This window comes from Pipra filicauda, unplaced genomic scaffold (genome assembly GCF_003945595.2).
Source record: "Pipra filicauda isolate LSUMZ 115617 unplaced genomic scaffold, ASM394559v2 scaffold247_size1415610_pilon, whole genome shotgun sequence".
NCBI classification, from domain to species: domain Eukaryota; kingdom Metazoa; phylum Chordata; class Aves; order Passeriformes; family Pipridae; genus Pipra; species Pipra filicauda.
The window spans coordinates 706,571-729,253 of NW_024104362.1; the positions used below are offsets into that span (position 1 = coordinate 706,571).

General features: G+C 41.9%; 1 protein-coding gene across 1 annotated transcript in view; it reads left to right on the forward strand.

Moving 5' to 3' along the window:
- Positions 1–408: 408 nt before the first annotated feature.
- The window catches only part of PPM1H (protein phosphatase, Mg2+/Mn2+ dependent 1H), a 131,798-nt gene continuing 109,523 nt past the window's right edge, over positions 409–22,683 (forward strand). Inside the window, exon 1 of the mRNA XM_027721191.2 lies at positions 409–660. Coding sequence (XP_027576992.1) covers positions 425–660 — 236 coding nt within the window. The 5' untranslated portion in view covers positions 409–424. The remainder of the gene's footprint in view (positions 661–22,683) is intronic.

The window sequence follows — 22,683 nt, forward strand, 5'->3', positions numbered from 1 at the left end:
GCCGGGATCAGGCTCCGCCCGCCGCGCACCTGCCGCGGGCCACCCCCCGGCGCAGGAGGCGGGCGGGGACGGCGGCCGCCCGTGCCCGGCGTGTGCCAGGAGCTCGCCGGTGCCGCAGGAGGAGCAGGAAGCGCCCGGGCGAATCCAGCCGCGCTATCACATGACTCAGCAGCCGCTGCCGCCGGGCTGAGTTCACCCAGCGCCGCGCCGGGAGGGGGAAACCTGCAATGAGGCCGCGGCCCCGCGGCTGCCCCTGAGCCCGCCGTTCCCCCGCCCTGCTGTGCGCGGCCCGGCGACCCCATTGCGGGAGCGCGGCGGGCGCTGCCGGAGCCGCCGCCGCCGCAGCGCTGCCCGCCGGCGCGACCCGCGACCCGCCCCGCGCGGCGGCCCCGGCGCTGCCGCCGCCGCCGGCGGGGGTACTATTATGCTCACGCGGGTGAAGTCCGCCGTGGCCAATTTCATGGGCGGCATCATGGCTGGCAGCGCGGGCGCCGACCACGGCAGTGGCGCGGACTTGCCCCTCCGCTTCCCCTACGGGAGACCCGAGTTCCTGGGACTGTCCCCGGACGAGGTGGAGTGCTCCGCCGACCACATCGCCCGCCCCATCCTCATCCTCAGCAAGGACACCCGGCGCCTGCCCTGGACCACGGGCTACGCGGAGTGAGTACGGACCGCGGCCGCCGCGGCGAGCAGGTGGAGCGCGGCCGAGCCCGCTGCCCCCGCTCCCGGCGCAGCGGCGGCGAAAGGCGGCGATGCCGCGGGACCTTCCCCCGGCGCTGCCGGCGCTGCCGGAGGCGGCGGGAGCGCAGCCCGGGGCCTGCGCGGCGCCGCGGGCAGCGGCAGCGGCGGGGTGGGCGGCATCAGCGGCGCCGTGTGTCTGGCCCCGACTATAGCTCTGCACCTGGGCAGCTCCTTCCTGGGAGCCCGAGGATGCGCACGGTCTGCTGCCCTTGAAAGTCCCCGCGGGAGTGGCCGGTACCCGGACGGGCGAAGGATGGCAAGGAGCAGCACCTGGCTCCTCGACTCGTAGTGACGGCTCTGGGGGCTCAAGGGCCGAGGATGGGGTCGCCGTCGGTGAACAGCAGTCTCGGTCCTTGACCCTGGAATGAAAAGGGCCTTTGGAAGGAAACAGGGTTTGGTTTGTGCGTGTGTAAATGCTTCCTGCTGCCCAGGAATGGTGAAACGTGTGGGGTTTGGGACACCTTCCTGTGGACCTGGCAGCCGACGCACTTGCTAGTGGTGGCTGATCACATATTCCCAAAGTGCTTTCCAGTTTGGGTAGACACTTGAGGGACACAAGCTCCAAACTGAAAGAAAAATCCATGGCCAACCCTGAAGCTGGACTGGCTTTCCCAGTGGTTTGTTTCCCTTACACACTCATGTCGTGATATTTACTTTAGAGGGTGTCTGATCAGGACCTGGTTGTAGCCTTGCCAGCAAGGCAAAAGGCAGTGTTCGTTTGGATGCGTCCAGCTGGCAGTGGGAGTAGTTTCGGAGTCAAGGCATGTCCTTGCACTTGATTGCTGTATCCGTAAACACATTGTTTTCCTTGATGATAATGGGTGCAGGATTCAGTATTTGGTTTCTTTCTGTTACTGTCTCTAAGTCTTGAGCATGAATTGCCATCCATGTTGCTACCAACTCTGAGATTACAGAAGTTAAACTAAACTACAGACTACAAGCTCTTTTGCTATAGTCTCTTCAGGCATACATGAATTCCCCAAAAAACTATTGCAAAAACTACAGTGAAGTCTTCACATTGTTTATGAGCAATCACTAGCTTTATTTAAGAGCTTGTTCTGTCATTGGGGATGCTGAAATTGGATGAGAGATTTAAAGAATTTTAAATTTGATTGTTCCCCTCAGATTATTAAAGAGTTGAATAGACTACTGGGCAAATTCCCCAGGAACTAAAATTTTAAATATTTTAAAGTAAGCTCTAATTGTTCTGCCACTATAATAGTTCCTTAAAAAGCAATTCTTTACTAAAACAAATACATGCTGCTATTTTTAGGTGAGGTGACGTGCTGTGGCTTTCAGCAAGTAACTGTAATTGCAAGTTGGTGACAAAGTGGAAGGGAGGTTCTCTGGCTCCCAGGTACGCACATCCACTGCTGCCCGTGAGCTTCCCTGAAACTATGGGAGCAGAAAAACATGGGTGCTGGAAAGTGAAAGTGCAGGTTGACCCTGTTGATGACATCTGATGTGAGGGAGTGTTTGGAGATACAGTAAATGGCTCTGGTGATCATAAAACCAGAACAACATACCAGGATTGTTTTCATATGCTTGTTACTCTTCCCTCTTGAGCTTTGAGCAGTTTGGTTAACTGGGAGGCGTACACGGGCTTTCTCAGTTCCTATTATCTATGTGAAAGAGGTTGGCTTTTTGCTTTATCTTTGGTGGTGGTTTTTTTTTTCCTTTTTTTCTTTGTTCTCATTCCCTTCCCTTGCAAGTTCTAGTGTTGGTGGAGCAGAGCTAAGTGAAAGGTTGTACTTGTTATAGAGAGAGAAGCAGTGAATGTGTTACCAGGCTCTTCCCAGAAACATGGATATGATGTTCCAAAATGGAGTTTCATTGTAACCAAAAGATATCAAAATGCTCACTGTGCAGAAGCTGAGAGGAAAGCAGTTCCACCAAAATTGCATTGTCTTCCAAAGACAAAGCATTAATGAATAAAGAAAAAGAAGAAAATATGGACAAATGCAGATTTTACCAAATATTATTTTTTTTTTACTCCTACTGAGCTATTATCAGGCTTTCTGAAAATAATTGCAAGACTTGCTGGGAGGTATACATTGAAACTATGTTTTTCTTTTGGAAAACTTATTTGAGTTACATAGAGAAAAGAAATGGAAAAAATACCAGGGAGGTGAAATTACTTTTATACATGTTCTGAAGTTTGTTGGCTTGGGGAAAGCAGAGGATAAAGTACTTTCATACTATTATTTAGCATTTCGTTAGTGTCTGTATCAAGGAAACTGTCAGAGCAATGTTTGCCTTTTGTTACAGTGCAAGTGAGCATTTGCAAGAATGTTAGGAGGAAGTTTGGTGTCCTCACGAGCAGCTTGTGACATAACACAAAGGTTAGCCATTCAACTCACATTTTACTAGTTTGCTTTGCTATGAAGACCTCAGAAAAGATGTACCATACCTGCAGTGTGGCAAGGTCCAGCTTCCCTGAGCTATTACCTTTTCTGTGTTTCCATGTTTTAGCAAATCAGGAAAAGTGATTTCAATGTTTTGTTGTTGGGAACGCCCCTGGACACAAGGGATTTTTACTTCATGAAGCTTGTTTTAGTTGTAAAGCATGTCAGTTTACAGATGATCGTGGAGTTCCTTGCTGTTGTAATGCTGGTGTTTCATCCAAGATGGAGAAGGCATTTTGAGGTCAGACTTGGTTCCCATGCAGAACTGAAGCAATCTGACTCTACAAAATATTTCAGGGAAATTCTTTTGTTTCTTTGATTCCCGAGGATCGGTATTTCTTACTAAAAAATGTGTTTACAAAGGAGCTCACCCTGTTGACTATCTCTCCTCCCTAGGATCTGTGCGGTAAATGCCTATTCATCTGACTTGTTCCTCTGGAAAAAGCACTTCTCCTCCTCTCCTTTTTCTTACTTCTCTTGTACTAAACTGTTTTTGTAATGGGTATTTTTGCCATATTACTCATCTGTGTCATATTTTTTAACTTATTTTTCAAATTACCTACTCATCTTTGATATTATGTAGTGAAATGTAAATTAGCCTTTATTTTTTATTATTAGCTTTCCCTCTTTTAATAGGGTGATCATCATGCAAAGCATGTAGGCAGGCAAATGAAATCTTCAAAAACATTCTTGGTGCTGGGATAAAACATCATTGCTTCCTGAAATTTCACTGGGAATCCCATAGGGACTCAGCTCTCCTTAGTCGGTAAGCAGCTTGAAAATTGTCTTCTAAAATGACCATCCTGCTGTCTCTTCTGCGCGTGGGAGACCTGAGACCTTGAATTTCATTTCACCTCATAATACAGGATGGCAAAAGGCCAGTAGATATTTCAAAGAGATACTCTTGTACCACAGACACTTGTCTAATGGTCATCAAACTCCATAGAAGCAAAATGAAAATTGTATCCCACATCCAGTAAGCTTTTTAATTGTCTTTAAATAAAAAATAATAAATATAATAATATAATTTAGAAATAAACTTTTCCTTTTATCAGGGGCATCCTTAACATAGTTTTCTGCATGTGGTTAGCCGATGTGCATCAGGAATGACCCAGGGAGAAGGTAGTCTGTTAACAAACATTCTTTTAAGTCTGCCTTTAATCCAGAGGAGTAAGGAGATTTGCTGCTCTCTGAAAAGTTAACTGATTTATTTGAGAAAGGGGGGGTGAGAGGGATCCTGCCTGACACTTTATTTACTTGTTGCCTTTCCTCTCCTCCGCAAGCAACTGCGCTCCTGCAGCCACTGGGCTTTTCTAGACCTTTCCCTGTCTGAGCCTCGAGCTGGTTTCTGAGCTTCTGCTTGGATTGCCCTGTTAATGGGAGGGAAATTTCTTTTTTTTGTCCCTTTCTGTGCTGTTTTCAATGTGTTACAACCTCTTCCCTGCAGAGCTACTGCTGTTAAATCTGCCCTCGGCCCCAGTGTTAAACTCTGAAAATAAGTGCTGAAGTAGAGGCAGTAGCATGGAGTATGTAATCTGAAATGATTCAGATGGTATTCACTGCATCCAAACTCTACCCAGAACATTTTTTTTCACCTTTTCCTCTTCTGCTTTATCTTGTTCCCTCTGTGAAGGTAGAGGACGAACAGGATGTAGCAGAGCCTTACTCTCCTGGTTGAATTCCCTTGACTACATATGGTGCAATAAAATAGATGCTAAATTTGCAATTGACAAAGAACTAGCCTGCTGCTCATGCTGGTGGAGTTGCAGAGAAACTGTAACTGAGTAGCATTTTGCGGTAGAAAAACAAGATTAATAATTTTCTGCCTATTTTGAATGTGTTTTTCTGGTAGTCCAGAATTCAGTACTATAATCACTTTTCTAAACTGTATGAATCCTGGGGATGGGACCATAACTAGCTGCTCCTGTGTCTCATGCATTTCTCTCTTTGCTCTTGCTTTTCTGCCATCTCTTTGGAGAACATCAAAAGGTACTATTAAATACACTTAAGGGACCAGGGGAAAGGTTAATTGTATGTTGTCTGTGACCTTATGCAAAAGACACTTTTGCCTGACTTTTTTAATTAATTTTTTTTTAAAAATTCTAAGTGAAACTTTAAATATCTTTGCAGTTTCAAGTTAGAATACATTTCCAGAAACTTAACTTTACTGGTGTGTGTGCTTCTTGGCTTATAGAGTCAATTTTTTTATCCCAGCGGTGCCTTTTGTTTGATGAGGCAAAGTCCAGGCTCTTTTTCCATAATGTTACATTTAGGAGATACCATGGATTCTCTGCTCTGCAGGCCTGCAGTAGAAATTTCATTTTCTCTGTGATGTGGTGGCTCCTGACCCATAATGAATGCAGAGTTGTAGGTGAAGAGTGATGACTGTGTCCTTTTACAGCATTACTACAGTGGCAAGTTGTTACAGTTCAAAATGAAAAGAAGGGGGGGAAGTTCATGGATTTTTTTTTTTTTTCCAACTCTAAGTACTGGTTGTTTTGTAAGGCTGATGATGTTGCATCATGTTTTCTCATGCTGTGTTACTTTGCTTGTAGGAAATGAACCCACATGAGAATTGACTGGAGGTTTTTGTTAAAATAACTTTCAGCTTTTCTCAGTGATCATAAATGTTTTGTTAAGATAACACAGAACTATTTTTCCACCTGAAGTACCTTTCATGTTCTTTCTAGACCAAACTCTGTATACAAATGTTAAGCATTGTATTTACAATCTGAAGCAACTGAAAGCTTAACACCTCTGTGAGTTGAGGTAAGCCAACGCACAGAAATCGCTTGTCCTGAGTTGACCAATATTTTGATGTTGGAGGATAGCATAGGGCTTGCAACTACTGATCACTTATTCTAATCCTCATTGGCTCTTACTAACAGGAGATAACACCACAGTCCTGCTTCTATGAATTGAAAGTTACAGTCTCAATTCTGGGAGCTAGTCTTTCTAACCCTCAGCTGGGAGCATGACTCATACACCATCGGTAAACACATTCTTGCATGTATTCTGTTTAGTACAAATTTCAGGAGGATGATACTCCTGGGAAAAGGAATGCCTTTTTTTATCTTGCTTTGTTTGGCTGTCTTCTCAGGTTAAGTACACAGAAGTAATTAATTGCTTTTCTTTTTAAACTTTGTAAAAAGTTGTTTGCAGTTCTCTTTGTTGGGATAAAATTATGTTCCTTTATTCTTTTTGTAGTTCAGAACATAAGACTGAGTAGGACCTGATGAATGAGCTAAAAACTGAAATCCCATACATGTATCTGAAGACAACTCTTCTTGTGCATGAATTATTCTTCTGTGCATAATAATAGTTTTAAGAGCTTCAGAAATCCCTTTCCTTGTGTAAGAACTTATGCTATAGCATCTAATATTTATTTCAGAATAACCTTGGAGAAATGTACCTGTGTAAATGTACTGGTTCCTTAGGGTGAAGAAAATGGAGCAGTGAGGATAAGTTTTGGCAAGAGATTTGATACAGATGTGGAGAATGAGTCCTGAGTTTTATGTTCTGTGTTTAGATGACACAGTTACTTTTCCTCCGTTGTGTGCTTGGCTTTTCCTGTGTGGTCTCTGATTTCTTAGAACTAACAGAGGTAAAAGGAGAAAAATAAAGAAGGGAAAAAAAGGTAAATCATGTGCTCCTGTATTTTTAATGTTGTCTAATTCGTGCAAACATGATTCCTAATGAGACAAGTATGAAATTCATCCCTCTAAGCTATCTCATATTGCTCCCTCAGAGGCTTAAGACTTGTGCTGTCTCACATGTTTCTGAAAGGCTTGCTTGAGCATGGTCGCAGCTTCTGAAACCAGAGGGTGACTGTGTCCTCCTGGGTAACCTTTCTTTGGTCCCTTCTGCCTTGGCACAGGTGGCAGTTAGCAGATGTTACCTGCAAACACTCCGGCTTTGTTCATTTCTCTTGGTTGCAGCTGCATCACTTGGGAAAGTTTTAAGTGGGAATGGCTTGGCGCAGTTATCATCAGGGCATAAAGTAATCTGACAGGGCTGTGCCCCTTAGGGTGAACTGCTTTGAGGCTGTGAATGTGATCAAATAAAACATGCTCAGTTTGACCTTGAAAGGAAGCAGTGCTGCAAAGTACAGGTCATTCCTGTGATGGGATCTGTGTGCCACTAGAGAAAGAAATATGGTTTGTGGGTTTAAGGATTGGGTTAAGTCAGCTATGTAAGCTGAATCCCAAGTAAGACTTGGAGTGAGAGAGTGCTGTTAATGAATGCAGAGAGATGATTTGGGCAGAGCAGACATAGCAACTTTGCATGGGGCTGGAGTAGGTGTTATATCTGTGCTGCTGCAGCATTTACCAGGAAGATAGGGGCTCCTGGGTCACTTCTAACCTGGATCTTTATCCATGTCCTTTTGGATTTCTTTTCTAGTTGAACTTGCTGCTCTAAAATGCAAGAGGTCCTACTGGGCAGCAGCACCCTAGTATATTAACTGTGCCCTTTTTTGTCTCTGTCTAATGATTTTTTTTTCTTCCTTATTGTTGAACACAAAGAGAAAGATGACTCGTAAGATTTGATTCCCATTTGGCCAGTCACATTTACCTGATGGGATATATGTTTGGGATGGCCAGCTACAATACACAATATTATCCAGAGTGGTTTCCTGATCATAGATCAGATAGAACAGGTCACAGTTTCAAGTGCTCAGGGTGCAAAACAGTTAGCAGAGTTGATGAGAGAAATTCCAGCTTGTGTTGAGCCCCTTCGCCCCCCATATCCAACAGACATGGGATGGAAGTTTTATTGCGTGGTATTTACAGAAGTTCAAGCAGGTAGGAGGTGGCCAGTAGGTCCACTGAAGCCATTTGGCTGGTTTCACTCCTATCTTCCCCATCCAGCATCACACTTACTGTCTAGTAGATGCTGCCAGCTGTACTTGTGGTTATAAGTGGCAGGGTGCTAAGTGGTTGATACTGCATGAGCTGTTCAATAGATGAAGCTCATAAAATGGCTGGAGGCAGGTGTCTTTCCTCCTCCCGATACTGTATTCAAGGCAAGTGTTTGTCTGCAGAGTTTAACATTCTCCATATAAATACTGCACCCAGTATTCCTTCAGGGGGAAGCTGGTCTAGGGTAAAGCCAGCCAAAGGGATGTCTGTGGTTCTAGATTGCAGCATGGTTTAATTGCTGAAGTCTGAGATGGGGAAGGATAAAAATAACACCAAGCTTAGGCAGTCATTCTTAGCAAGTGCAGTGGATAGTGCAGGAGGGGATGTGGGCAGCACATAGTTGGGGAATGCCAAAATATGGACCCTGTATATGACTCAGCACTCATGCTGGTTTAAAAAAGAAACTTGATTAAGAAGAGTTATTAGTGTGATGTGGCGGGCAGGCAAATTTCTGTCATGAAGCAGGGTGGCAAATCTAGATCTTTGCTTATTGTTTGGGATCTGTATTTAGCACAGGACTAAGGGAAAGAGAATCTGCTGAGGAAGCCCAGAGCTGCTTGAGGTACAGGGATATGGGCAGTGGTGTGTCCTCAGAGAACCTCTTTTTGGCCTAAATGCACCTTCTCCTAAATGGTCTTCATTTTCAAGATGAACAGGAGTCAAATGGGTCTGGTCACCCAAGAAAAAAAGAGGACAACAGCTTATCAGCCTCTCTCTCCTCTGGTGTGGGGAAATCTGTCTGTCCATCACTTTCACTTGTCATAATGTCAGGTTGTTTTTAATTCTATGATCAATGTCAGACCTTGTGAAAGGGTCTTCTTGTGAAAGCAGGTCCAAGGTCCTGGTGGTGATTATGGCATAAAGGTAATAACCATTTCCAATCTCTTTTTTTCCTCTCTGTGTTTCTTCTTTTTGAAATGCTACCAAAAGGTGTAGTCAATCTTGACTGACTGGTTTTGATGCTGTTCAGGCTCTTTTGCAGGCAGTGATAACGACACTGCAGTCAGCTTTGCCTAATTTCAAGGAGAGAAGGTGGGAGAAAAGAGTAGGAGACCATGTGCCATTGCCTTCATGCTTTCCATGGTGGTATTCTGCTACAATAAGGAAGAAACAGATTGAGTTTTGATTGCATCTGATGTCCAGCATACCACTGCTTCAGAAATTCTACGGGAAAGTGTCCTTGGACTGGCACTAGAAGTCTGTGAGATTATCCTTTCATAGGCATAGCTCTTTTTCCAAAGTCTTTGCAGTTAATTTCTTCTTTTATTTAGTCTACTGGTCCCGTAGCTGAGTGCCTTTTGTGCTGTCCTGTGCATCTACCCCATTGTGTAAAGGTACAGACAAGAGGTGAGTTCTCCTCTCTGCCACACCCTCCCAGTGAGGCCTTCTGGATTTCCCTGATTTGTTCCTTTATGTTCTGTTCTGATAATTTCTGCTTTCTGAACTCCCTGCAGAGAGACAAAAGAGATCCAGCTCCAGCCAAGTGCTGCAGCAGAGCTTTTTTTTTCTTTTTTTTTTTTTTTTCCTGCCAACATTGATTCACTCAGGCCAAGTATGATTTCTCTGTCTTTAGGTATGTGTTAGAGACCTCCTCAGAAACAGATGATGTGTAGTGCATGTTTGTAATGCCATAAAATACCTTGCAGTCAGAACTAACAATCCAGTCCTTGGTAGAGTCTTATGCTGGAAGTGGGACTGAGGACGTGTCTAGCTCTTACAACTTGAACAGTGGTCCATTTTGTGCAGAAGTCTTGCAAAGAGAAAACAGAAGTTACCTTGCAGTTCATCAGAGATCCCTGTATTTCCAGATGTGGCAGGTCACCATGTGGACAGACTGATGTAAAGTTCTCATCCCTCAGTTCTTCCCAAAACAGCAGTTTCAGCTGTTACCCAGCCATGAAAAACTTGATAACTTTTCCCTGGGGTAAAACAAAAACCTTTCTATTATGAGCTACCTGAGCAAGAGTTTTGTCCTTTTGTTCAGTTGTGATGTTTTAAAGACACAGCTCTTTGAAGGCTAAGAAAATATCATAGCCATTGCTACTTTGATTTCAGGTGGGTTCTGGTGAGTTTTGAAGCAGTGTGAAGGAGAGGAGACTTAATGCTGGAAAAATAAGTTGCCAAAGTGGCACTGATAATTTTAATAACAATAACAGCAACAACAATAATAATGATAATAGTTGTTATTGTTATTAAGTGTCAATTATTAATTATTGTTATTATAATAATTATTAATTAATATTATTAGTTATTATTCTTTTCCCCTTCTCTCTTGAGGGAAGTTGCTGTTTTATCATTGGTTGTGGACTTTTCCTTTTTGATTCGTAATCTGTGCTGCTTGTCCATAAGGAGGAGAGAGCAAGAAGCTGTGAAACTTAGTAGTGGGAAGCAAACCTTCCTTTCTGGTTGGGAAGAGCACTCCTTAAATTGCTTCAGGCCCAAGTGTTGTAACTGAGAGGAGGGTCCACTTCAGTGGGTTCAGGGTTGCACTGAATAATCAGTTTTCAAGGCGAGAACTGCTGTGTAAAATTCATGTCCCTGCCTTGCTGACCAGGCTCATGAAGCAGCTGAACAGCAGTGTTCGTACCCAGGAGTGCAAAGGGTCTCACCTCCATTGGTTTCAGTGGCTATGGGGGAAGCTTACTGCCTCTTCCTCTGTCCCACTTGCATCCCCCCCACTGTTCAATCCACTGGCTCCATGGCTGTGCACGTGTCTTGGTAGGCTGAGTGAGGGTCTTGGGTTTTTTATTTGTTCAACAGTATGCGATGCTTTGCAAGAAGCCTGTGCAATAAAACTAGGTTCCGTAAATTGCTGGTTATAAGTGGTTCTTAAAACAGCGTTTTGAAGAAAGTGCTTTTTCTGCTGAATTTATATTAAGGATCTTTGTTTCATTAATGAGTGCTAAATTTTGGAGTTGGAATTAGATTTATCTGAACTAGGTTTTGTTTCTCATTGCTGAACTTATTTGTAGGTATCTTGACCGGAAAAAAAATTAAAAGTTTTCTCTTTTTTTCCAAGGATTTGATCTAAGTTCAGACTTGCAATGTTTATCATTTAAAAACTTTAAAAGCCATAAAGTGAAACCTGTATCATATGTATGATGCCATGGGGGGTGGAGCATACCTTCAGATTTTGTTATTTGATTAGGCATTTCAAAATGGAAAATACTGATCATAAAGCTAACCTCAGTGATTATTGCTGCTTATGTCATGACATAGATCAAAGTTTTATGTATGGTTGGTTTGATATGAGTGACTTACATTTTGCAGAATGTAAATAGAATTTTTTCTCCTCTTCTTCCTCTCACTCTTTGAACAAAAAATAATCGTTTTTCAGCTATTTTCATGTGCCATTTGAAGGTGCGAACTTAGTCATATCTGCTCTCAACCATAGTGCAGGAATTGCTAAGACATTAAATGTACACTGATGTCTTTAAAGAACAATATATCAGCATCAGACTTGGAGGGCGATTCCCTCTCCCTTACCTTGTCACCCCTCTCATTAATCACATTTCCAGTCCTGTGCTTTCAGTTAATTGCTTTATTCTTCTCAACAAACTTTAATTAAGATCAGTGTATCCACAGCCCTTGCAAAACCTAGATGGCATCTTCTTCAGGCTAGGGCTCTCTCTGGCATACTCCTCAATGTCATTTTAAGGTCTCTGTCCCTGCCTGGAAGTGTGAAGCTGGGAATTACGGTCTGGTTAGTTCCTTTGGCAACCTCTCCAGAGTAATCCCTGAAAATCCTAGTTCTGTGGATGGTAATTCTATTAGCCGTTCAGCAAGCTGAGTCTGGAAGAATGCAGCTGGTGTGTGGGAATGTGGGAAGTTCCCCATATCTGCCTTTAATCCTGCTTTTAGAGGGGAAAAAAAGTTATAGGCTAATGTGATTAGCTGTAATTCCATTCTTGCTTGGTTTCAGAAAAGTGTCTGAATGCTAAGTCACAAACTAGTTCTGTGAAGTGTTTTTGTAGAGGGAACGGGGAAATATTTTGGTACTAGGCTCATCTGTCTTTGAAAAAGCACTGGAATCAAGAGAAGAAACTCTCCTAGGCAGCAGTGAGTTTCTAGTTTTTGTCACACAGCCTAATTTAGAAATCTGAAACCAAGAGCATGTAAATGGAAACACAAAATGAGCATAATCCTTTCAGATACCTAGGTGTGTGTATAAACACAGGCATGGAACAACTTATACGCACTGTGGATTGCTCTTCAGGGCTTTGCAGGCCCAGAGGTTTACATTTGGGGTTGTGTTATTTGCTGATATGTGACAGCTGCTGCTACTGGGACTGGTGGTGTGGTTGATTTAACGCAGACCAGGGACAGAGCTGTCTCTAATAAAAGCTGTGCCTTCTACCTGAAGTGAATGATCTGGGGACTTTTTTCCCCATCCAGGCATGTGTTTTTCCTTTTAGTGCTAAGGGAACAAGAGTACAGACTTCTGTGGGAGCGCTGGTATGTCCTGTTGGAAATGCAGTTGGGTGCCGCAGAGGGGCAGAGGCAGGACCCTCAGTGACAAGCACAGAGCATGCTGCAGCCTGCCCTGTGTGTGAGCACCGACAGCACACTGCTGTGGGGACAAAGGGCTGAGTCCTCTTGTATGAAAGGCAAAAAATGCAACCTGAGCAGATGAGTTGTGCTCACAGGTTCCATCTTCCCCTGTGGCCAATGTTTGGGGAGAAAGAACCATTGCTCTCACCAGCTCAGCCTGTTTTCTATTTCCAGGGGAAAGAAGGGAGAAGGCAGAAAAATACCTTGTTCATGTCTTGACTGTTTGCTGGAGAAATTGAAAATAAATGTGGCTGATCTTGGAGTCAAATGCCGCCTGAATCCTTTGTAGTGAAGAGCTCTGGAGAGAGATGACGTCAGAGGACTGAGCTTGTTGCTTTTTCTTTCAAGCAGCAAATTTGAGATACTGCAACTTCGAAAAATTGTGTGAATTGAGGCTTTTCCTTGAGGTCCTGTCAGGTTCCCCCTCCACTTGTGCCCTTTCTTGTGGTGGCAGTGACATTGGGGCTTGGCGTAAGGAGGTCTGGGTGGCAGCTGCCCCCAGAGTCCCGGGAAAGGGAGGGAGCACACGGGCAATGCTGGAAGGGTGCCTGGACAAGCTGCTTTGTTCAGTTCCTGAGGGAGAAAATTCACTGAAAAGGAGTATTGTTCACTTTTGTCTTCTGTGTCAAGTTGGCCTCAGGTATTGGTCCTGTCACAGTAGTTCAAATGCTTGGGAAAGACGATGCAGTAGCAATGAAATGTTGCAATACTAATTCTGTAAATTTATAAGCTTAGTCAAGCTGGTGTTTTGAGAGGTGGTGTGGGACTGCCTTGTTTACAAATAAAAACTATCACTTTGTTTGATTAGGGTGTAAGGCACACTGCCTCTCTTGCACTTGCTTAGAATCCTGATGGTTTGGTATATGGTGTAACTGCTGTCCTCCTTCACAACTTTCTCTAAGGCTGGAAAACCTCTTTAGACTATCAAATAAATAACTAGGTGCCTTTAACACAACAGCAACAAAAAACCCTCAAAGCTCCTCCCACTATCAAATAATCAAAAGGGGAATTTCTGTTCTTTTCCTTTTGAAATTGTATCAGACTCCCTGGAGAACTTGGAAACACTAGATGAGTAACTAGATGGATTTAATCTTGGAGAAATGTAGTGGTGTTTGGCAAGGATAATTTGAAGTAGTGTTACACAGGTACGCATTTTGAAATTACAATTTCCCCTCTAATATCCCTTTGAAAATCATGCCAAAACAGTTACTTTACTGAGTAAAAAGCCAAAGAAAATGTTAGTGTACAATCAAAATGGGATGTGATCGTGGAAAATGGATTTTGTACATTTAAAGCACTGTTAAGACTGTGCTCACCCTTAATTATTGGCAGAGCTAAAGAGGAATGATGACTATGGAAAAAACCAAGTAGGAAACAGAAGTTGAAAGAGGAGGAAAAAAAATAAAGCGTACAAAACCAGGAGAGAGCATACTGAAAGCAGGCTAAATATTTTTGTACTGGGGGAAAAGTTTACCAGGACTAGAGGCCTCTATGACAGAAAATGAGAGATTGTAAACAGTGATAAAGGTAATTCTTCCCTGTGTAACTTAGAGTATATGGGCAGAATTCATTGCATGAGGACATACCAAAGAAATCTTTTACAGCTGTGTATCAGGGTCTTCTGTTTCATGAAGTGCGGAGACCCTGGATATAAAGGTATTTAAAGTTAGAGACAGGTATCATGAAAACCCAGACTCTCCCCCTCCTTTTCTTCTTGAAGAGAAGAGAGAACCTTTCATGTTTGCTGCATGACAGAGGTATCTACTCAGCATTAAGGGATTGCTCTGCCGTGGTTGGGTTCATTCCTGAATTAACCTGGTATTTCTCACACTTTCACCTGGAATACCTGAACTTGCTTGTGCAGCAGAAAGCGGTACAATTAGCGGGAAACAAACTGAACTGCTGAGAAAATTTTTCCGAAGTTGTTTATTGTTTTGTTTGGAAGGATAATTCAGAGTATTGTGGTTTAACCCTGTCTAGAAATTAAGCACCAACAGATATTCACTCATTCCCCCACAGTGGGATGGGGGAGAGAATCAGAAAGGTAAAAGTGAGAAAACTCATGGTTTGAGATAAAGACAATTTAATAGGTAAAGCAAAAGCTGTGCACAAGCAAAGCAAAGAATTCATTCACCACTTCCCATGGGCAGGCAGGTGTTCTTCCATCCCCAGGAAAGCAAGGTTCCATCCTGCATGACAACTACTTAGGAGGACAAGCACCATCACTCCAAACATCTCCCCACTTCTTCTTTCTCCCAACCTGTATTGCTCAGTGTGATGCCATATAGTATGGAATGTCCCTTGGATCTGTTAGGGTCAGATGTCCTGGCTGTGTCCCCTCTGAATTCCCTGTGCACCCCCAGCCCATTTGCTGGTGGAGTGGGGTGAAAAAGCAGAAAAGTTGCTGATATTTTGTCTACCCTCCTCTGCAATACTGAAAACATTGTGTATCGTCAATCCTATTTTCAATAGAAATCCAAAACATACCCCCATACAAGATACTGTGAAGAAATTTAACTTTATCCCAGCCAAAACCAGTATACAGAAGAAATGCCAAAGTGTGGGAGAAGGCTGTTCCATGGAGACTGGAAAAGAAATTGAAAGTGTCAGCACAAACAGTACCAAAAAGTGGTATGTAGCTTTTCATCATGGGGAGAAACTGCTTTTAAAACAACACCTTCTTTAAGAGTGAGAAATATTTTTGTTTTAGGAGTCTATATTTAAACACTGCAGAAAGCAAATTTTTTTGTTCAAAGATTGTTGTGGTTATTTTATGGTATTCCAAAATAGGAGCTTTTCCCCAGCTAAGAACTGAGGAAGGCTACCTCATCAAGAAGAAAAGTAATTTACTACTGGCCATTGGCATCAAGTAACGTCTTATTTCTTGTCTTTCACTTCCTGTGTAATATTTTAACTCATGTTTCTGAATCAAAAAGGGAGAAGAAATATATCCATATACCTATCAATTTTTTTTGTCTCTTTCCGTATCTCCTGTTGAGAGTTCCAGCTCTTCAGAAGCATCATAGACCTGTGGGGCTCTATACTGCTTTCCTCAGTGTTGCAAGAGTACTGTTTGGAAAAGACTTCACAAAAATCAAGGGAACGTTATAAGGCCCAAAAGATCTCTGACTAGCGAATGGATTAGTCGTAAAGAATCATTTAACAAATAGCTCAGTCTGGAGGAATGGCAAGGTGGTGTTGACTTTGAAAATAAGAATGGAGTTTGGAAATGGTTCCCCATGTGAGGGCTTTACCAAGACCTGAAGAAACTAAAATGTGTACAGTGAAACAGCCATACTTTCAAGGAATTGGAACAGATGGGATTTGTTCTCTACACTGAGAAAGGCACTTGCAGTATGAAAGCACTTGGTGCTCACAAGTAGTTGTCACACAGCACAGTGAGGGGTGTAAGTCATATATGGAGCTATTGTAGCATTTTGCAGGAGAGCTTATCTTCACCAAAATTAAAAGGATGTTTGGAATGTGTAGAAAGAGATGGGGTTTTTCATATATGAGGCACAAAATAAGCTTGTTTGGGATCACTGCTGCTAGAACATCTTCATAAGGTATTACTCTCCTATGTCTGAAACAGTGAAAATTGCGTTATGCATATCCAATATTAGTCAGCAAAGTAAGCCTGGTAAACTGTGTGAGTTTAGCTGTTTAAAAAGTAAATCTATGGGGATATGGGAGGAAGTGTGATAGCAGACTCAAGAGTGAAGGGGAAAGAGTTCCAACTTACTGTTTTAGGAAACAACATGAATTCCAAACAAATACTTGAGCTGTAAGAAATAATATACTTCCAGGTAGTTGTGTACGCTGTGCATATCCTTCTAATGGGACTTGATTGCCTTCGGATGGGTTATAGAAAAGGTCCACCCTATTGCTTGTGTCTGTTCCTTCACCTGGGGCTCTGCTGCCCTGCAGCAATGGGAGATGCAGAGCTACAAAAGCTTTCATTTTGCAACAGCGATGTTACTTTCTGTGGACAAGGAAGCCAGTGGTAGCATGGACGTGGAGTAGTGGACTAGATGTGCCTGTGATCAGCAGTTGATGGGAAGAAGGATTTGCTGTGGAAAGCATTGACTTGTCACAGTCTCTCCATGTGCTGTGTAGGATATTTTCAGATCTCCTTCAGAAGAAGGAGGTGAAGGGAGTAGTGGGACTGCAAAGCTGACTTCTATCCTTTTCATCCTCCATGTTTCACGGATGCAGTTCCTATTACAGAAGAGTGAAATGCAGTCTCCGAATGGCAGTCTGATAAGATCGTTAAAAAAATATTACCACTTGACCAGCTCTGAATAGGAATTTAGTCTAGAAATCTGCAGATAAGAATCTGACAACTTATTGAAGTGTAGGACCATTACTAGTGTTGCCTTGTTACACATAAGGGTTCATGTATCAGCAGCTGCTTTACCTTGTGTTAGCAGCTGAAGAACATGTACCATAGCTGAGAGTATAGATTTCATCTGTATGTCTTGGTAATGGTCTATTAGATTATGTTTTGAGGAAAACCATTTTAGACAGGTTTTTAAAGAAAACAAACCCATGACCTTTCTCTGAAACAAAGCCCTTCCTTATTCAGTGTGCCCAGCAGGCTTCCATACTGGGAGGCAGTTATGTTCTTGAAAGTGTTTTGTTTTCTTTTGCCTATTGCTTTTCTTTGACCCTTCCCATCAAATTGCTCACTCAAAGTCCCCTGCTGTTTGTTTGCAACAGTTGAATGAAATGGAAAATATCTAATTATATCTTTATCAAAGATTACTGCCACTTGACTGAAGTACTGTTTGAGATAAAACAGCCACATTGCTCTACTTTTCAGCTGCACTAATCTTGCAGTGTGAAAGATATATTTTGTGAATTATGTTGATCATTAATCCTTTTAATTAGTTGTGTGGCAAATCAGCATGAAACCAAAGAGTTCCGGCCAAAAAGAGCCAATATTATTTTCCTCAGCTAGCTTGAAGTCTGTAATGTCCGGTGCGGCTGTGTTTTCCATTTTACCTGTAGAATGTTGAGGGACAAGAAAGTTTTTATCACACTTTGATTTCTCAGACCTTGTCCAACTGCTGAGGTCTAGCCCAAAGACCAAGAACCCCCTATCCCCAAAACTAATAGGTATATGAAACCCTAGCCAAATGTTATATGCAACTCAAGTGTTGCACTTACCCTCAACCCACATTCCTTTTCTGCCCTCACTTCTAGAACCTTCAGAATAACCATCAGCCTTGCCAAAGTCTTCATGAGGACTAACTGGCGATATAAAAAAAAAATAAATCTGAAATCAAGCTGTGCCAGAATAGAATCACAGAATGGTTTGTGTTGGAAGGGACCTTAGAGATCATCTAGTTCCAAAACCCCTGCCATGGGCAAGGACAACACATGTTTATAATAAATGCGTTGGAGGACAAAACTGCAGGAATTTTGAAACTTAAATATGCTTCAAATACAGTAGACTCTGTCCAGAGCAGTAGTGCCATCTTAGGAATTGTGTGGGTGAATCTACACCCAGACACTTTCCTCCAGACATCTGGTGAAGGGTTGAAACACTCTGCAACAGGAAAAATCTTTCCTGTCTTCCCACCATCTTTCTAGCCTTGATCTTTTTGAGTTTTTTTCAAACAAAACTCTCCAAAGTCCAGACCAGAACAAAACAAAGAAAAAGCTTTTATAAGATGAACCTGCAAAATCGAACCTGCTGTAACTGTCCTGGATATGCACAATGGATAATGGTAGAGATGTCCCTATGCATAATGGTAGGGATATCCCTTGATAGGTATGATGGCTTTACGGCCTGGCTTGTAATTCTTGCATCGTCTCGCCAACTACTGCTTTCCTCGTTTGATGACATGCCCTATGTTCTACCAGTAGTTTGTTTTTTTACAAACTGTTGATTAATCTGCATGTGGTTAGAAGTTTTCTACATTTGTTCATTGCTGAAGAAGTTTCTGCATACTGGCTGAAAGCGTTGAGCAAAGTTTCAGCTCTGTCAGCTACTCTCATAAAGGATGGTATTGCTCTCTGGAGACCTGATCTGCCTAATATTTTGATAGTGAGCTATTTTAAGCCACAATCAAAAAATAAAATATCCCTCTCTGTTAAAAGAAAGACGTACCACAGACATACCGTAAGTCTCTTGGAAAAAAGCCAGTAAGATTAAGTGCTGTCTGTGAACTCCCAGATGGTGAAGCTAGCAAAAGATTACACTTAAGAGATTCTGTGAAACTCCCTGAGCCACTCAGAAATAGTTATAATATGTGGGATGCTTGAGTAATATTAAAATAATTATTTGCCTAACAGTAACTTCCATTGTCAAATATAATTGTTGCATCTTCAAGTTTTAATAATCCTTATTTTTGCTGCATCTTTTAGATCCCGTTAAAACCATCAGAATTTCCCAATTTCAGAATATGGTGATATTTGTTGACATCGAAACACTAATGTGGTTTTTATAGGTTCTGTAACAAAAAGAAAATGGCTGTTTTCCTCTCTTATTCCAATTTCAGAGTCTGTTTCAATCCATTGCTACTGTGCCTTCTGTTTTTTTCAGGACCCAGCAGAGGGATGGGAAGTGTAGGAGGACAGGCAATTGATGTTTAATCCTTCATATGATTTCTAATTTATACTGAGGCTGATTATACATGCATCTAGAGCAAATAGGCACACATGCATATGCTAAATAGAGATACATTATGATTTTCCTGCTACAAACAGTGTATCATCTTCTGTGGCCTCTGTGGTTTGGACCTGGTAAAACTCCTTATTATGTATTTTCACTTCTGCGCTGTTCTTACAGATGGGAAAGCCTTGATAAAAATTCAGTGCTTGAGAAGTCCTGTTTCTTAGGAGATTTTGTCAAACTGTCACTTCTTAGATCAAATTTAAAAATGCTGTATAAACTATAAAATTTCCTTAAGTGGTTGTGATAATTGTGTGGTTGAGTGATCATTTTATATGAAGGTTACAAGGTATCAGATGCTTTGTTTAAAAACTAAAAATAAAACCCTATGGTGTCGTGAGGGCAAGAGCATTGCTGTGCTTTGTTACAGGGCTGAATTTGGCCCTTGTATCTCTTTAGTCCCTGTAGGCAAGGTATCTGTTTTGCAGAATTGCCCATTATTGTAGTATCGAAAGCCTGGACAAGTCTGGTAGCTGCTCCCAAAAGGTGCTTTGAAGGTTCCCTGACTATCTAGTGACGTTTGCCAGCTGTGGAGAGCACTGTGGGGAGAGTTTCGTGCACTTCTTTTGTTTAGGGTGAAGGTTTCTTTTTTTCTGTTTGCTATATTAAGAAAAGAGTATCTTCACATGAAACTATGTATCTGTAATGGCAGTGAATTATTTCCGTATTATTGAGCATTTCCTGCTCTGGTAATTACTGGTGTGTAGCATGGTGCCAAATTGGTTTATAAACCTGCAGAGACTGCAGCTTGCAAGGGAAATCTGTTAAAATAACAGACTTGATTTACGAGGTTTCTCTCTCATTTTGAAATTTCCATACTGCAGAGCACGGACACAGTGCTTACAACTTAATGCTGTATTTTGAAGTCACGAAGCACACACTGTCACCTTGACAAAATTTGAGGTAGCTATCACACTTCTTGGGATGAGAAGGGACATACCCAGTGGGAGTGGATGTAGGACAGAACAAGTCACTTCCAGTGGAGATCTTTCAGCTCTCCCAAAGTACGAGGTTAACAAGCTGGTGTGCTTCTGAGGAAAAAGCAGAAGAGAAGACAATGCAGAAGGTTTTGGAGATGAATCTCTGCTTGGCATAAGTGGGCAGAGCTGAAGGCTTTGGGGTTTTCATAGCTTGAGCCTTGCTTTTAAGCTGAGATGTCTCTGAAAAGACACACTATGCTTTACAGGCAACCTCGCCATATCTCTTTGTTGTATCTGTAACATACCCCAGAACTGTAGGGTGGCTAAGGTTTTACCTCTGCACATTGCATTGCATGGGCACTGGGCAACGTTCTGGTGTCAGTAACCTTTAAAATATGTTGGAAGAGCTGCAGGGTTAAGAAGGGAGCTGTTGGAAGTTATTCCAAAGACTAAGAAATTGACTTACAGCAGGAGACTTTGATGTAACTTATCTGGTGGACAAAAAAAAAGGTTGAGAAATGAACTGATTAGATTTACGAAAATATTTATGGGGGGGAAAGTGTTATGAAGGAACTCTTTTGTCTAGTGAAGAAAAACAGAAAAAGAACTGAGGCCTGGAAGGTAAAACTGTCAATTAAAATGAAAGCACAAATCTTCCATGGGGTGGTGGGTAATTCAGTGCTCTATCAGGTAAAACTCCTATCTTGTGCTTCTAACTTTCATGTTACTCCAGAGACACCAAATGTTTCTAGAAACACAAATGACTGATGTTGATTCTGAGATATTTCAATCATATATAAGGGTCTGTGGTAGATCAGAGGTCTGACTGGATTATTAACTTTTCTGGCTTCAGAACTTATTGTAAATGTACTTTTTAGAATACCTATATTTTCATTGCAGTTGACTATATCAGTAGAGCACTTGCCTACAGTCTTCCATCACTTGGTGTTGCTTACACCACTCTGATTAGAGATTGTGACAACCTTATTAACAGCTATGGAGATGCTCTGCACTTTTGCCCATTTAGAAAAGATTACTCAGATGGAGTGGTAATTAAGCAGGTAGCCAATTAGCTGAGCAGTGGCTGAACCCCCAAATGCCATGTGTGTACATAAAAAATAGGAGTGCTAGGTAATGCTCATATCTGGTGACAGAGTTATAAAAAACAGTTGTAGAATAGCCCTGGGAAAGCAACTGGGGAGTAATATGGTGACAGTGATGCTTGGAGTATTGTTGTTTGCAAAGGGGCAGCCTTCCCACTTCAGAGGAGCAGCAGCCCACAGTTTCAGACTAACAAGACTGAAATTTAAAAGTGGTCCTTGAAGACCATTTCTCGCAGCTGCTCTGAAAAATACACAAAAGGATTCTGCAGTCTTGAAAAAACCCATTTTAATAAGCAGATGCCTGTACTTGGAGCATTTATATTTCTGCTGGGTTATTTACTATATTTTCACATTTACGCTGGTGCTGTTTTGACTGCTAGAAGACTACTTTTGATTAATTCTGATTAATTAAAGGAGAGTGTTTGTGTCACCATGTTTCCTTCTCCCTTTGGTTTCATTTTATTCAGCCCCCAAGGAGTTATAAAATATCTACGAGCTTTCTGCAGTATCTGTGTAAATACTTAATTGTGAGGTGACTGTATTAATAGGATTAATTGTTCCTTATTTGAGTTTAATGTATATATGTCATTTGATAAGAAAAGCAGTGAAAAGAAGAGCCTGCTAAATTTCACGTATACAGAAAGTAATGATCCCTTTTGAGAAACAGTGTAGGGATTTCTGAGTCTTTGTCTCCTTCTCTGTAAATATATATATATGTATTACTATATATTTATAGATATATAAAATATATATGTGTTTGTAAATATTCGTAAGTAGGTATATGTTTTAGAGCAAGTTTCTGTCAAGATAGGAGAGACAGACCATGTGAATCAGCTATTTAAGACCTCACATATGCAAAGAGAAACCTTTCAGGACAGCTGGCTCAAGGCAGGGCTGACCTTTTAACTTGCCTGCTCTGCTTGGTCTCACCTTTGAGCTCTAATTATAAAGACTAATATTTTCTTCACCAGTCTCTTTTGTTCCATTATCCTACTCTAGATTACTGAGGATGGAAATACCATAATTGGAGTGAAAAGATCCGCGTGTATTATCCTTTGTGTGATTCCAAATATGCATTAAAATGAAATTGATTTTACAAAACAAACAACCCCACATGACTCTATGGGCAAGATGAAGCCAAATTAATTGAAGAACAGATGCACAGTTGTTTATCATATCTGTTATCATATCATATATATTATCGTATCGTATTAGGGGTTGATCCACAGCTTGGAGTTTTGCAGAGGAAAATTTCCAAGTTAAACTTATCCAAGGAGCAGGGCTTCGAGTTGAATACTCACAGACTTGTTAAAAATATCTTGATTAATCTGTTCTCTTGGGCTGGCACTGACTCATGTCAGTCAG